This window comes from Herpailurus yagouaroundi, unplaced genomic scaffold, assembly GCF_014898765.1.
Source record: "Herpailurus yagouaroundi ecotype Mexico unplaced genomic scaffold, PumYag 165, whole genome shotgun sequence".
Taxonomy (NCBI): Eukaryota; Metazoa; Chordata; class Mammalia; order Carnivora; family Felidae; genus Herpailurus; species Herpailurus yagouaroundi.
This window is the reverse complement of record NW_024412406.1, coordinates 33,855,209-33,872,083: the sequence shown is the minus strand read 5'-3', so window position 1 is coordinate 33,872,083 and position 16,875 is coordinate 33,855,209. Positions and strand designations below refer to the sequence as shown.

Genomic DNA, 16,875 nt, shown 5'->3' with positions numbered 1-16,875 from the left:
TTAAAAGGAGAACTGTAAAAACAAATTACAGTATTAACTCAACCAAAAACTGCACATTCTGAATATTTCTCACGAATACATGAAATGAATTAAAATAAGGATACATGTCAATATACTAAAATAAACTTGTTTTAATTAATAATCCTACGTTTAAAAATGTTTAAACATTTTATTACTTATTATAATCTACTCCAGACTGCTATTGGCACCCAAATGCTCCCTTGAAAAAAGTAATATAAAAATTAATGTAGAGCTTACCGGTAATTGTCATGAACCCACATAAGAATATTATACATTTGTTCCCTACACACTGGAGAAGGATGAGAAATGAATTCTACAACAGGATTCAGAAGTTCTCGGAGTTCTACTGGTTTCAATTTTGCCATCATCTTATAAATTATGTCCAAACACACTTTCTGTCTTTCATCATCTCTACAGTAAGAGAGGGTTTTAAAAACATACCAATTTAATAATTTTTATTATACTTTCAGATGTGACAGGTAACTTTTTCTTCTTTGTGCTGTTCTGTATTTCAAAATTTGTTACAATGGAAATATAAAAATTACATCTTAAAAAATTATCATGAGCTACAGTATTAAAAATAAACAAATTAATTCAATATGGTACCCTGTATTGGATCCTAGAATGGAAAAAGGACATTAGTGGGAAAACTGATAAAATCCAAATAAAATCTAGTTTAGTAAATGTACTGATGTTAATTTCTTAGTTTTGACAAATATGCCACAATTATGTGACATGGAAAAAGTGGGTTAAGGGTATGTGGGAATTTTCTGTATTGTCTTTCAACTTTTCTGTAAATATTAAGTCATTCCAAAATAAAAGTTCATTTTTTAAAAATCCAAAATGTCAAACAACATAAACTAAATATAAAGGATTTCATGATTTTAAAACAATGATTTCAAGTGCCATTCAGGCTACCTGGCAGGTCATACAACGAGTCAAGGGTAGTCTGAGCCCCCAATAAGGTGCACGTCTATTTCCTTATTTTATGTATCTTTTCCTCCTACAGCTCTCAGCTTAATGCTTCACATGCAGTTGATATTCAGTAAATGTCTAATGAAGGATATCACGGCACCATAACATATATTCTTTGTTACTGGCACACTCTATATTTATCAATAATTTATCCCCATGTAAAAAATACGTCCACAGACAAGGCTGGAAAACAGTACAGAGAAATAAAAATATTGTGAGCAACAGCATCTCTTTTCATACCTATTTTAATAGTATAATATGGGGGGCACCTGGGTGGCTCAGTCGGTTGGGTGTCCAACTCTTGATTTTGGCTCAGGTCCTGATCTCACAGTTCATGGGTTCGAGCCCTGCATGGAGCCCCACATCAGGCTCTGTGCTGACAGTATGGAACCTGCTTGGGATTTTCTCTCCCTCTCTCTGCCTCTCCCCTACTCCCTCTCTCAAAACGGATGAATAGGCTTTAAAAAAAAATATTAAAAACTAGTATAATGTGATTTTGAAAATAAATGAACAATTTTAACAAATAATGGATGCCTCCTAGCTGGAAAAAATGGTACAGAACTCAAAATCATGCATTTTAAATCTGAGAAGAGCCTTAGGTAACACTTGAGATGTGGCTTCCCCAAGGTGCCAGGTTAAAGAAGGCAGGAGGGGCAGGCCCCACCACTTTTAATTCTGATTAAAATTTAACAAGTACATATTTTTAAGTTTATCTATCTTGAGATGTACACACACACATAGTCATATATAACGAATACATATTTTATGAAAACCTACAAGTTCTGAGTTGAAGGAGACAGTTGAACAAATCAAAATTTTATGTGCCAGCTGCATCTGAGAACACAGGGCTGGCTTTGCACTCACCTATATCTCATAACTTGAATGAAATCCTTGCTCTTTAACTGTAAGTAGAGATCTGTTATTTCCTCTGCACGACACAGCACCACCTCCAGACAGAGAGTCTTCATCACCCCATGAAATTTGGGCAGCAGGAAGAACACAGTGTTCATGAACCTAACCAGTGGACATGGCCAATGAGGGAGAGGGCAGTCGCAGACCCTCTCCCACAACAGGACGTCCACCATGACTGATATCCTACCTATCGGCAAGAGGAGGAAAGTTCTTCACAGCTTTGTTCAAGCACACAATAAATTTGTCCTCCATCGTATTTTGATGCTGCTTCAACTGTTTTACAATCAGTTCATACACCAAATCTTCCAGTATCTGAAAAATTAAGTTTCTTGTCAAATACACAAATGCGAAACTTACGTTAGTTACTGAAAACAGGTTTGTCTTAAATAGTTAATTGAACCCATGGAAGATGTCCAATGCTATCACCTACAAGGTAAAGGTGTTCACAAGGTACAGTGCCAGGAGTGTGCACATTAACCACTGGACACAAGAGGCTCTGGGGCTGTGAGTTCAGGCAGGCCAGGCCATAGCCATGACTGCTCTGTGCTGTCACCACTGGTGGCATCTAGCTCTTGTCAGATGGCAGGCTGATAAAGATTGGTGCTTCCTTTTCACACCCAAAATATTGCTAAAAAGTCATTTGAGAAGCTGAACTAAAATCAGTGATCAAACGCTGTGTAAATACATTTTATGATGCCAGCGTTCACATACCTGGTCAAATATTCACACAAACCAGAATTTTCAGGCAACTTTATCTAAAAAGCCACCTTCACCATTGTCTACCTCCCTATATCCTGTTTTCTCTTTATCATGTACTACTATCAATGATGACAAATTTGTCTATGTATTGTCTGCTTCTCTTCATCAAATGTTAGCTTCCTGAGAAGGGCGGGTGGCCAGGACTGCTCTGGCTACACCCCCAGAGCCCAGAACCAGCCAATAAGATAACCAACATGTGTAACTGACCAACATACATAACCAACATTATAATACAGGTAACCAACAGAAGACAAACGCATGCACATATATACTGACAACTGGAGACTACCTCTCAGGTGCCAAGAGCAATTCAGTGGTTGGAATAGTACTGATTCTCACCAACTTCTTTATATTTTACTCTGTTCTTCTAATTTCTACACTAAATCAATACCATTTTATATTCAGAAAAGAACAATGTAAAACCAAAGTGTTTATCATTACCACTAACTTGAAACTTAAGTGAAGAGACATTAAACTTGGGATCTACTGTAATTTGTTCTGTCTGTGCTGAAAACTTAGCATACTATGTAAATTGAAACCCAACATCTAAGGATATTAGAATCATGTAAAAATAAGGTAATTCGGAATTTAAAATTTTTAAGCGTGCCTGGGTGGCTCAGTCAGTTAAGTGTACAACTCTTGATTTTGGCTCAGGTCATGATCTCAGGGTCGCTGTGATTGAACCCTGCATGTCAGGCTCTGCACTGACAGTGTAGAGCCTGCTTAAGATTCTCTCTCTCTGCCCCTCCCCACTTGCGCACACTCTCTCTCAAAAAAAAAAAATTATTTTACAAAAATAGCTGGTAATTCCTAAAATAAATTATAAGCGAAGACTGACCTCCCCAAGTGGGTCTATTTCCCTTCATTTAATTTTCTTTTAAACCCAAATAGATACCTGAGGTGCCTGGGTGGCTCGGCTGGTTGAGTGTCCGACTTCAGCTCAGGTGGTGATCTCACAGTTCGTGAGATCGAGCCACGCGTCAGACTCTGTGCTGAGAGCTCGGAGCCTGGAGCGGGCTTCAGATTCTGTTTCTCCCTCTCTCTCTGCCCCTAACCCATGAACATTCTGCCTCCATCTTTCTCAAAAATAAATAAATAAGCATTAGAAAAAAAATTTAAACCCAAATAGATACCTAATTGACAAAATGGGCAGGGGCCCAATACACTGTGTTGGGGTACTCTGGGTGCCCTCGGGACCTCCCAACTTCCCTAATCCTTTACTCCTCATCCACTCAGACAGTGAAAGTAGCCCACTCTCCACTCTCCACCTTTTCTTTCAGGAGAGGAAGTGGACTGGAGATAGGAAGTTGGGAATCATGAACACATAGGCAGTTTTCAAAGCCAGGAGGCTAGATGGTTGGCAGGGGAGCAAGGAAGAAGAGGACCAATATCAGAGCTGGAGAGGTAGCCGGGAAACATGAAGCTAAGGAAGGGGAACAGCCAGGAAAATAGGAAGAGAGCCAAGAGAGTGTCCTAGAAGCAGTGACAAAGGGAATCAGGAGGAATGATCAACTGTGTCACTGCAACGAGACCTGGCAAGAAGGGATCATCACAATGAGTGGCAGCGGTTTTGGAGGCTCCAAAACACACAGCCCCTCACTAACCAACCACAGGAGAACAGCAGTGTAGCAGGAAGCATCACTCCACTACCCTACTTTCAAGTAAGTTAGAACATGTAATTTACAAACATCTGTAATAATTACATTCTATGGAGACCTGTAGTACTCTGAACGTACAGTGCACTGAAAGATTCAGTTGGGTTCTTCTAACAATCCTGGAAAGTGGGCAGGGCTCCCAAGACTGAGAAAGGCTCCCACAAGTGCCCTGTCCTGTCTGATAACTATATTACGTCCCAGATTGGAAATGGAGTATTTTATTAGTTAACATAGCCCTAACCATAGCAAGTATCCACCAGAATAATTTGCTCCAAAAGAAACCCTGACACTACTTTCAGAGGAATGAAAGCTGGTTAAATAATCCTTTCCTGGCTTTCACAATATAAGTAAGTTACCCATCTTTAAATGTTTACCAAGTTTCCAAGTGTTTTAAAAATCCTATGTCCTCTTTAAAAAAATTGAGCACTATATACGCTAGGAAAAAGCCAAGTATTAATAAATGCAGAATGCCCACTCTGGTTTGTTACAGTATAGAGGATATAAATAACAAGTGTTAGAAAAAATCAAAACTGAAAAAGCACTATTTATTTAAAATTGTATAACACACTTACATTTTCTTTCTTGGTAACATATTGAAGAATAAGTCCTAGAACTTCTGCGGCTGCTGCATACACCTCTTTATATTTTACAAAAGACATGTTAGTGACCAAAGCTTGAAAGTATCTGTAACAAATACAGAAAATATGCATCAAATAATACATTCTGTTGACATAAAAATATAACAACTTTGCTCCTCATGCCATATTAAGAGCATAAATTGAGAAAATACTAAACATAGAACATGATCCAAATTATTTGTGTGAAAACATATATCAAGATGTACTTAAGGCTCTGACATCATGACCAGGAAGGCACATGGAAGTCCACAGTTCAATCACACAGGACCTGCTGTAGTCAAAGCAAAACACGATGCTGGATACTATAAAAAACACTGCAGTGAAAAAAAAGATACTAACCAAGATCATGACTTACTGACACCCCTTGAAAGCCTCATGACTTCCTGACACCTCCTGACTGCTGTGACAAGAGGAGGACAATAAATGAGGAGAGTGAGCACCAGTCCACGCTTCCAGGCTCTGTAGGCCACAGAATGTTAGCCTCCAGTTCCAGAGAAGCTCTATACGCTTGTCACTGGGGGAATCAAAGCTCAAAAAAAGTAACTCCTCTAAAAGCAAACTATTTCCCATGGACTCTTCATGGAGCCACCTGTTTGTCTATGATAGCAGGCAAATGGAGGAACTGGTGCCAGGAGGCTAACACAGGAGGACCGACCAGACGGAGTGAGACACTTCCAAAGAAACGGGAAAAGCTCGGAAGGGACATGCTGAAATCTACAGTCACCATAATGTGAATGCTGACTTTTCAGAACTCCTAACACAGCAGGACAATGAAGTACCGGTCAGTGATGGTAGAGGATTAGCTCACTAGCGCCCTCCCTCCAGACGCCGGGCTGCGTTCACCCCCACCCACAAAAGGCCCCGACGGAGGGAGCAGGGGCTGCAGCTGAGGCAAAAAGCACAGCGACAGGGCAGCACCAGGGCCCGGGCATCCATCCATGATCCTGTCATGAATGGTCCCACAGAGCTCATGCTGGTTTGGGGGCAAATGCTGAAAATGCAGTTGTAGAAAATAAGAAAGAAAATACCTAACACCTGTTTGGTGAAACACAATTGAAAAAAAAATACTAATTTTGAAAAACTTAACTTCCCTCATTCATTCCATTGACATATTTCTTCTCCCAAAAGACCTCTAAGCCCAACTTACTAAATTCTGGTAGAAATATTTTTAACATGGGTCTAGGTCTTTAAATTTATAAAAACTAGGTGCACCTGGGTGGCTCAGTTGGTTAAACGTCGGACTCTTGGTTCCAGCTCAGGTCACAATCTCACGGTTTGTGGGTTTGAGCCCCACATCGGGCTCATGGTTCACGGGTTTTAGTCCCACATCAGGCTCTGCGCTGACAGTGTGGAGCCTGTTTGGGATTCTCTCTCTCTTTCCTTATCTCTTTGCCCCTCTCATACTCGCACATGCACTCTCTCAAAATGAATACACTTATGAAAAAATTAGACCATACTCCAGTCCATCAATCCAATTCACATATACTTTAATCTAAAAAAGAAGCAAAGCAAAACTCCCCTGATACTCACTTTATGCTCTCTATGCCACATTTTGGGTCATAGGGGGGCAAGTTATTGGCCATTATAATGCCTAATAATTGAATTCCTACTGAATTGTCTTTGGAATTAGGATCTTTACTGGAAAACTTTTCAAATATTAACCTGAAACATAAGCATAAAGGACAAGTACAGATTATCATATGATAAAATAAGCACAGCAAGAAGATAATTTGCAGGGTGAGAAATACTTTATCTTTCCCTATGACTAACACCCTTCTTGCTAATACCCTGTTTGTATACATTCAAGTTATTCTAGCAAGTCTGTATTTCTTATGAACTAACTATTTGCCCCAATTCTCTGTTAGTTGATTCTGAAACCTTTGGAAAGTTATAGCTTGCCACAGGCTGCACAGTCCGACAGTTTACCCCTGTGCTGGGACAATGAAGGGCAGAGTGTACCCCATATGCCCAGTGTCTGCTGGGCCAGAGGTGAGCTGGGAGACGGAGCAGACCACCTGGAGGCAATGACCCGCACAGAGGTGCTTCGTCAAACTTTGGAGGCTAGGATTGTACTAGCAGCAATATTGTACCCTTACAAATGATTCAATTTCAAATTATATTCCTTCTATCATTTCAAGTAAACTTCACTGTAATCACCATTTACAACATGCTACATTTTAAAAATGTCTAAGCAATACTGCAAAATGTAGTAAATTTGTACCTGTAAGGGAGAGATAAACAATCCTTCCAGCATTCAACAAGGGTTTTTATAATTTCAAGGTTATGTCTAAACACAGCTCTTTTTTGATGAAAAACATGTTTCATTAGGAAATGAAGCAATCGATTTGCTAACACTTCATCTTTAGGGACCCCCTAAAAAGGTATAGAAATTCTGTATTAATATGTAGCATTCCACTCTGGAAAAGCATTTTTTTAATCCAACAGTCCATTTATAGAAGAAACCTGCCAGTATACTGAAGCTTCCGGTGTAAAACCTATGTGTGATTTTTCAAGGACAATCACAGGCAATGACAAAGGCTTTGCTGGCAGGCCTTATGGGCATGCTGCCCTCTGGCACCAGGCTGGAACACAGCCAGGGCTCTGCAGTCTCCAAGGGTAGATACAGTCACCCTTAGCCATCCACCCTCCACCCCCCAGACTGGTCATGCTTGTCACATATTTGCACTCGTAACCCCGGCACCTTCATTTCTCTTCATCTTCTCCAGGCTTCTCTGCTGAGAGAGCTCCTTATAAGAGGAAGGGCGACTGTGAAAACACTTTTCTTCTGACTCCTTTTATGGTCCCATAAAACTGCTGGAGCCTTTAATTCAGGGGTCCCTCAACAGTGAGATGACCCCCCAGATCTGTGCTAAACCACCTGACCCTCGACCAGACTAAGTTGCAATGTTCCATGGGGGAAATGGACAAGGGGAGTCCACTTCCTCTGGCTTTAGCCTCTACCGCAAGTGACAAAAGGCTTCACTTGATTCTTACTTTGACTCATTGCTTTATGCAGCTATTCTGACACCTAGCAGTTCGGCTCTCTCAAACTCAGCCATGCACCGGACATTTAACTCAATCTTTCCCAATGGTTCCTAAGTTAAACTAAATACTAAAATAATTTTACTCTGCTTAATAACATGAAAACATTTATCACCTTAAAGCTAAGAAATCTAAATTTGGTTTACTGTGAAATAAGACAGGCACATCCAGATATAAACGCATGTAAAAGCTCTATGTCCATATATTATGTTTAGTAAGGAATGTTCTCAGAATATTACTACATGAAAACTCTTATACCTTATTAGTGCTAATGTTTTTATGTGAATGGCAAAGCTCCAGGGCACACAAATCTGTACTGGTGGAAGCCAGGAGACTGCCTCAGGGTGACACAGTATCATTCACCTGGTGGTTACTTTTTTGGCAATTTCAACCATTAATGGGCCCATGTCAATATTAGGGAAATAAGTAAGCTGGCAAAACAAATGCCAAAACATCCACGGACTTTAGTTACAACAGAAGTTTTCAAGACCTAATATTCAGGGTCTACTGACATTTATTTCACACTTATTTTTAAGAAATCATTAGTCTAGTTTCCAAGGTCCTAGCAAATAAAAGCAACAAACAAAATAAATACCTGATAGCTTAAAAATAAAAGCAAAGTCAGAGGCATTATCGAAAGAAATCTAAGAAATCAGAAATCTAAGAAAACAGACCTGAAGCAGTATGAAGCCATTTAGTATAACAGCACCACAGCAATATGACGATTAATGTTAAAAATGGTGACTCTTAAGTCATTAAGAGGAGTTTGGATTATCTGTCATCAATTTGTTTATGATATCAGCAAGAGACTGACATAGCACTCCATAAAAGACGTGTCCATTCTTACCACAGGAGTAGCTATTCCTGTCCATGAAAGAAGAGTCACCACTATCTCGACCACCATGTAGTGAATTCCTTCTCCTCCATTGTTTTCAGAAACCACCAGCTGCAGCAAGGGGCTGAGCCAATACTTCGCATAAGGGCGAAAGACCTGGAAGAGAATTTAAAAGTCAAACAGCAAAACAATTATTTGGAATAACCAAATTATTAATTTAGGAACATATCCTCCATCAGCTAAAATTTAATATTATGATTTGACCTAAATCCAAAACAGATGTAAATTCCAACAATTACCCTGCTTCATCAGATCAGATTCTCTGTTGAATTCTCTCCTCATGGGTCCTTGAAACCACAATTCAAGGGAAATGGACTTCTGATCTTTTCTTTGTTGAAAACCTGATACAACTATGCTCTTAAAAATCAAAATGAAAGTACTCTTTATCAATCTTATCCTATCTGAATAATATGCAGCTCTAGAGAACTGTTATTTTATGCAAATGCATAGAGTATATGAAAAACGAGAATATAAAAATTAGGTAGATGCATGTGGCTAATGTTCTTTCATTTCTTATAGAAGTCATTGTGTTATTGACTTCATTTTCTCAAGACCTCTGAAGTCTAAAGAAAATGTACCCATATTCTAAATTCAATTTAGTTTATTTTAGAAACTACACAATAATGCTATTTTGATGCAAACGAACAGATTAAGATATAATTCAAGCTACCTATCTTCTTAACTTTCGCCACTTTGTTTTTACTAAATATGTTTCCTCAGGGACTACTCTCACAGCTTAAATCTGTGTGGTCTCAAATCTTTGTTTATACACCCCATAAGTAAAAAAAGTTCGAACACTCTCCATGTATGTATTGATTTATTTATAAATTACAAACAAAAACTTCGTTATTTTTTTGTTGTTGTTGTATAGTTTTATTTTTTTCTTCTTTAATTTTTTAATTTTTTATTTTTTTTCAATATATGAAATTTATCGTCAAATTGGTTTCCATACAACACCCAGTGCTCATCCCGAAAGGTGCCCTCCTCAATACCCATCACCCACCCTCTCCTCCCTCCCACCCCCCATCAGCCCTCAGTTTGTTCTCAGTTTTTAAGAGTCTCTTATGCTTTGGCTCTCTCCCACTCTAACCTCTTCTTTTTTTTCCTTCCCCTCCCCCATGGTCTTCTGTTAAGTTTCTCAGAATCCACATAAGAGTGAAAACATATGGTATCTGTCTTTCTCTGTATGGCTTATTTCACTTAGCATAACACTCTCCAGTCCCATCCATGTTGCTACAAAGGGCCATATTTCATTCTTTCTCATTGCCACGTAGTACTCCATTCTGTATATAAACCACAATTTCTTTATCCATTCATCAGTTGATGGACATTTAGGCTCTTTCCACAATTTGGCTATTGTTGAGAGTGCTGCTATAAACATTGGGGTACAAGTGCCCCTATGCATCAGTACTCCAGTATCCCTTGGGTAAATTTCTAGCAGTGCTATTGCTGGGTCATAGGGTAGGTCTATTTTTAATTTTTTGAGGAACCTCCACACTGTTTTCCAGAGTGGCTGCACCAGTTTGCATTCCCACATGCTTGTAGCAACGTCTCTGGTACTTTGTCTCACAGGATCCCCCTTAGGATCTCTTGTAGGGCTGGTTTAGTGGTGACGAATTCCTTCAGTTTTTGTTTGTTTGGGAAGACCTTTATCTCTCCTTCTAAATGACAGACTTGCTGGATAGAGGATTCTCGGCTGCATACTTTTTCTGTTCATCACATTGAAGATTTCCTGCCATTCCTTTCTGGCCTGCCAAGTTTCAGTAGAGAGATCGGTCACGAATCTTATCGGTCTCCCTTTATATGTTGGAGCACGTTTATCCCTAGCTGCTTTCAGAATTTTCTCTTAATCCTTGTATGTTGCCAGTTTCCCTATGATATGTCGTGCAGAAGATCCATTCAAATCACATCTGAAGGGAGTTCTCTGTGCCTCTTGGATTTCAATGCCTTTTTCCTTCCCCAGATCAGGGAAGTTCTCAGCTATTATTTCTTCAAGTACACCTTCAGCACCTTTCCCTCTCTCTTCCTCCTCTGGAATACCAATTATGCGTAAATTATTTCTCTTTAGTGCATCACTTAGTTCTCTAATTTTCCCCTCATACTCCTGGATTTTTTTTTATCTTTTTCTCAGCTTCTTCTTTTTTTATAAATTTATCTTCTAGTTCCCCTATTCTCTCCTCTGCCTCTTCAATCTGAGCTGTGGTGGTCTCCATTTTATTTTGCAGCTCATTTATAGCATTTTTTAGCTCCTCCTGGCTGTTCCTTAGTCCCTTGATCTCTGTAGCAATAGATTCTCTGCTGTCCTTTATACTGTTTTCAAGCCCAGTGATTAATTTTATGACTATTATTCTAAATTCACTTTCTGTTATATTGTTTAAATCCTTTTTGATCAGTTCATTAGCTGTCGTTATTTACTGGAGATTCTTTTGAGGGGAATTCTTCCGTTTCGTCATTTTGGATAGTCCCTGGAGTGGTGCAGAACTGTGGGGCACTTCCCCTGTGCTATCTTGAATAACTGGCGTTGGTGGGTGGGGCCGCAGTCAGACCCAATGTCTGTCCCCAGCCCACCAATGGGGCCACAGTCAGACTGGTGTGTACCTTCTCTTCCCCTCTCCTAGGGGCGGGATTCACTGTGGGGTGGCGTGGCCCATCTGGGCTACTTGCACACTGCCAGGCTTGTGGTGCTGGGGATCTGGCGTATTAGCTGGGGTGGATCGGCAAGGTGCACAGGGGCGGGAGGGGGAGGCTCAGCTCGCTTTTCCTTCGGAGATCCGTTTCGGGAGGGGCCCTGCCGCACCGGGAGGGAGTCAGACCCTCCGGAGGGATGGATCCGCAGAAGCACAGCGTTGGGTGTTTGCACGGTGCCAGCAAGTTCCCTGGCAGGAACTGGTTCCCTTTGGGATTTTGGCTGGGGGATGGGCGAGGGGGATGGGCGAGGGAGATGGCACTGGCGAGGGCCTTTGTTCCCCGCCAAACTGAGCTCTGTCGTCCCGGGGCTCAGCCACTCTCCCTTCCATTGTCCTCCAACCTTCCTGCTCTCCTAGCAGAGCTGTTAGCTTATAACCTTCCAGATGTCAAGTCCCTCTTGCTGTCGGAACACACTCCATCCGGCCCTTTCACTTTTGCCAGCCAGACTCGGGGTCTCTGCTTGGCCGGCGGGCCACCCCTCCGCCCCGGCTCCCTCCCACCAGTCCGTGGAGCGTGCACCGCCTCTCCGCCCTTCCTACCCTCTTCCGTGGGCGTCTCGTCTGCGCCTGGCTCTGGAGACTCCGTTCTGCTAGTCTTCTGGCGGTTTTCTGGGTTATTTAGGCAAGTGTGGGTGGAATCTAAGTGATCAGCAGGACGCAGTGAGCCCAGAGTCCTCCTATACCGCCATCTTCCCCCGATCTCCACAAACTTCTTTATTATTAAACTACAGACAGTACCTGACTTCCAATGGTTCAACTTAAGATTTTTGGACTTAATCATGCTGTGAAAGCCACACACTTTCAGTAGAAACTGTACTTTGAACTTTTACCTTCTAGGCCAGCAGTGTGTGGGATGATAGCCCCAAGACGCTGAGCAGGGGCAGCGGCACCTGCACCATAGCTCCCCGTCAGCTATGCTATCACGAGGGTGAGCAACTGATACACTTAAAACCATCCTGTACCCATACATCCACTCTGGCTTTCACTTTCAGCACAGCACTGAATAAATTACATGAGATATTCAGCACCTCATTATAAAATGGGCTTTTGTTAGATGATATTACCCAACTACAGATGGACATAAACACTCTGAGCATGTTTAAGGTAGGTGAGTCTAAGCTATGATGTTCATTCAGCAAGGCAGGTGTACTACATGCATTATCGACTTATGATAGCTTCAACTTATGCTGGGTTTATTGGGATATAACTTCATCATAAGTCAAGGAAGATCTGTATGATAAACGAATAAGTTTAAAAGTTGAAATTTTTAACTGAAACCAGAAAAAGATTCCATTAAAAAAGAGAACTAAAAGGCAATACCCTGATAAACATGGATGCAAAAATACTCAATAAAATATCAGGAAACTGAATCCAACAATACAATAAAATTGTGATTCATCACAAATCAAATGAAATTTATAACTGGGCTGCAAGGGTGGTTCAATTTTCACAACTCAATCAATGTAATACATCACATTAATGAAGGGAAGGATAAGAACCATATGATCCTTTGAAAAGATGCAGAAAAGCACTGGACAAAGTACAACATCCATTCATGACAAAAACTCAACAAAGTAGAGTTACAGGAAACATACATCAACATAATAAAGGCCATACATGAAAAACCCACAGCTAATATTATCCTCAATGGGTAAAAACTGAGAGCTTTTCCTCTATGTTCAGGAAAAAGATAGTGATGTCTACTCTGACCACTGTTATTTAACATAGTACTGAATGTCCTAACCATAGCACTCAAACAACACAAACAAATAAAAGGCATCCAAATCAGCCAAGGAAGAAGTCAAACTTTCACTATTTGCAGATGACATGATACTCTACATAGAAAACACAAAAGACTCCACCAAAAAAACTGCTAGAACTGATAAATGAATTCAGTAAAGTCACAGGATACAAAATCAATGTGCAGAAACCGGTTACATTTCTATACACCAATAATGAACTTGCAGAAAGAGAAATCAAGCAATTGACCCCACTCACAATTGTACCAAAACCCACAAGATACCCAGGAATAAACCTAACCAAAGAGGGAAAAGATCTGTACTCTGAAAACTATAAAACTTAATGAAAGAAATTGAGGAAGACACAAAGAAATGGAAAAACATTCCACCCATGCTCATGGATAGGAAGAACAAACAGTGTTAAAATATCGTTACTACCCAAAGCGATCTATACATTCAATGCAATCCCTAACAAAATAACACCAGCGTTCTTCACAGAGCTAGAACAAATAATCCTAAAATCTGTATGGAACTACAAAAGTCCCTGAATAGCCAAAACAATCTGTAAAAAAGAAAAGCAAAGCTAGAGGCATCATAATTTTGGACTTCAAGTTGTATTGCAAAGAAAGAGTGATTAACACAGTATGGTACTGGCACAAAAACAGACACAAAGATCAATGGAACAGAATAGAAAACCCAGAAATGAACCCACAAGTATATGGCGAACTAATCTTTGACAAAGGAGGCAAGAATATTCAATAGGAAAAAGACTGTCTCTTAAAAAAATGGTGCTGGGAAAACTGGACAGCAACATGCAGAAGAATGAAACTGGACCACTTTCTTACACCATACACAAAAATGGAACTCAAAATGGATATAAGACATAAATGTGATACAGGAAACCATTAAAATCCTGGAGGAGAACATAGGCAGTAACCTCTGACATTGGCCATAGGAACTTCTTACTAGATATTATCTCCAGAGGCAAGGGAAACAAAAGCAAAAATGTACAGGGACTTCATTGAAATAAAAAAAGCTGCTGCACGGTGAAGGTAACAATCGACAGAACTAAAAAGCCTTTTGGATGTCTTCTTTGGAAAAGTGTCTATTCATGTCTTCTGCCCACTTCTTAAATGGGTTGTTTTTTGAGAAGTTCTTTATAGACTTTAGATACCAGCTATGTCATTTACAATTATCTCCCATTCCAAAGGTTGCCTTTTAGCTTTGTTGAGGCAACCTATGCTTAAAAGGCAACCTCCAGAATGGAGGTTTGCAAATGACTTATCTGATAAAGGGCTAGAATCCAAAGTCTATAAGAACTTCTCAAATTCACCCAAAAAAACAATAAGCCAGTTAAAAAATAGACAGAAGACATGAATAGGCTTTTTTTCCCAAGGAAATCTACAGAAGACCAGCAGACACATGAAAAGATGCTCAACATCACTCATCAATCAGGGAAGTACAAGTCAAAACTACAATGACATATCATCTCACACCAGTCATAGTGGCTAAAGTTAACAACACAGAGGGGTGCCTGGGTGGCTCTGTTGGTTAAGAGTCTGACTCTTGGTTTCAGCTCAGATCATGATCTCACGGTTCGTGGGATCGAGTCCCATGTCTGCCTCTGAGCTGACAGCACAAAGCCTGCTTAGGATTCCCTCTCCCCAGCTCACACATGCTCTCTCTCTCTCTCTCAAATAAATAAATAAATAAATAAACATTAAAAAACAACAACAAGGAAACAAATGTTGGAGAGGATGGGGAGCAAGGGGAACTCTCTTACACTTTTGGTGGGAATGCAAACTGGTGCAGCCACTCTGGAAAACAGTATGGAGGTTCCTCAAAATATTAAAAATAGAACTAACTACCCTATGATCCAGCAATTGCACTACTGGGTATTTAACTAAAGAATATGAAAACACTAAATCAAAGGGATATATGCAGGCGCTCCTGGGCGGCTCAGTTGGTTAAGCATCTGACCGTTGATCTTGGTTCAAGTCTTGACCCTCAGGGTCATGAGTTCAAGCCCCGCACTGGGCTCCACAATGGGTTTGAAGCCTACTTAAGACAACAAAACCAAAAACAAAAAAAAAAACCCAAACAAAGGGATACGTGCACGCTGATGTTTCTAGCAGCATTATCTGCAACAGCCAAGAAATACATGCAGCTCAAGTGTCCATCAATTGATGAATGGGTAAAGAAGATGGGGTGTGTGTGTGTGTGTGTGTGTGTATAAAACTCACCTATAAAAAAGAATGAAATCTTGCCATTTACAACAATGGGGACGGAACTAGAGAGTAATATGCTAAGTGAAATAATTTAGTCAGAGAAAGATACATACCATATGATTTCACTCGTGTGGAATTTAAGAAAAAAAAAAACACACAAAACTTGGGGGGTGGTAAAGGGAAGAAACCAAGAAATAGACTCTTAACTACAGAGAAGAAACTGAGGGTTACCAGAGGGGAAGGGGGGGGGGGAAGGATGGGTTAAATAGGTGAAGGGTATTAAGGAGGGCCCTTGTGATGAGCACTGGGTGCTGTATTTAAGTGCTGAATCACTAAATTCTACACTTGAAACTAATATTACACTGTATGCTAATTGGAATCTAAATAAAAACTTAAAAATATATCAATAAAGAAAATAAATAAATGTTGAAATTTTAATAATTAATGTAAACGCAAGTTCTAATCTTTTCTTCTGTAAGACAACGGAGCCTCTGGAACATCTTTTGCAAACCATTCCCCTAGTCACTCCTGAGCCCCCGTCATGCACAACACCCCAGGAAATCTCTCAGTGATGTCTCAGAGGCAACTCACATCCACATGTGTGAACAAGTTCAGCATGCTTCCTTGTCAACCTGCTTACCCACTCCCAGGCTAACAAGAAATGACCCAGAAATAAAGACACCAGCTCCCTTTCTGGTAGCCATCAAGTCAGCACTCAGGAACATGAGCTAGAAATTACATGTGACCCCAAGCGTTATGGGTTGTTCTGTGTCTCCCAAAAGGATACTGAAGTACTAATTCTCAACATCTATAAATGTGACCTGATTTAGAAATAGGGTCTCTGAAGATTATGAAGTTATGAGAGGTCATTAGGATGGGCTCTAATCCAATGACAATGTCCTTATTAAAAGGGAAAATTTGTACATACTGAGACAGATGCAAAGAGGAAAGCCAATGTGAAGACTCAAGAAAAACAGCATCTATGTGCTGGAAAAAAAAAAAAAATGCCTGAGGCCACCATAAACTGGAAGAGAGGCCTGGAACAGATTCTCAATCCCAGCCCTCAAAAGGAACCATCCTCACCAACACCTTGATCTCAGGCTTCTGGCTTTCAGAACCACGAGGCAATCAGTTTCTGTTGTTTAAGCCACCCGGTCTGTGGTTCCACTGTTACAGCAGCCCTGGGAGCTAGAAATCAGGTGTGACCCTGGGGAACACGGGCCCTGCTGCAGCCCCTCAATTTGCAGTGCTGCCTAAAAGGACTTTGTATGGAGCAACGTGGATCACATCATTCCACCTGGCACCCATCAGTGGCTCCTTACTG

At 40.5% G+C, this 16,875-nt stretch overlaps 1 protein-coding gene across 3 annotated transcripts in view; it reads right to left on the bottom strand.

Annotated features, from left to right (window-relative positions):
• PRKDC (protein kinase, DNA-activated, catalytic subunit) overlaps positions 1-16,875 on the bottom strand; it is a 203,611-nt gene that overhangs the window by 79,983 nt on the left and 106,753 nt on the right. For 2 of the 3 annotated variants that reach the window (XM_040487835.1, XM_040487837.1), the window contains 7 exons: positions 8,850-8,993; positions 7,182-7,333; positions 6,491-6,622; positions 4,895-5,006; positions 2,096-2,220; positions 1,861-2,010; positions 259-432 (listed from right to left, as the gene is read on the bottom strand). In XM_040487835.1, coding sequence (XP_040343769.1) covers positions 259-432; positions 1,861-2,010; positions 2,096-2,220; positions 4,895-5,006; positions 6,491-6,622; positions 7,182-7,333; positions 8,850-8,993 — 989 coding nt within the window. The remainder of the gene's footprint in view (positions 1-258; positions 433-1,860; positions 2,011-2,095; positions 2,221-4,894; positions 5,007-6,490; positions 6,623-7,181; positions 7,334-8,849; positions 8,994-16,875) is intronic. The other variant, XM_040487836.1, reaches the window with a different exon arrangement.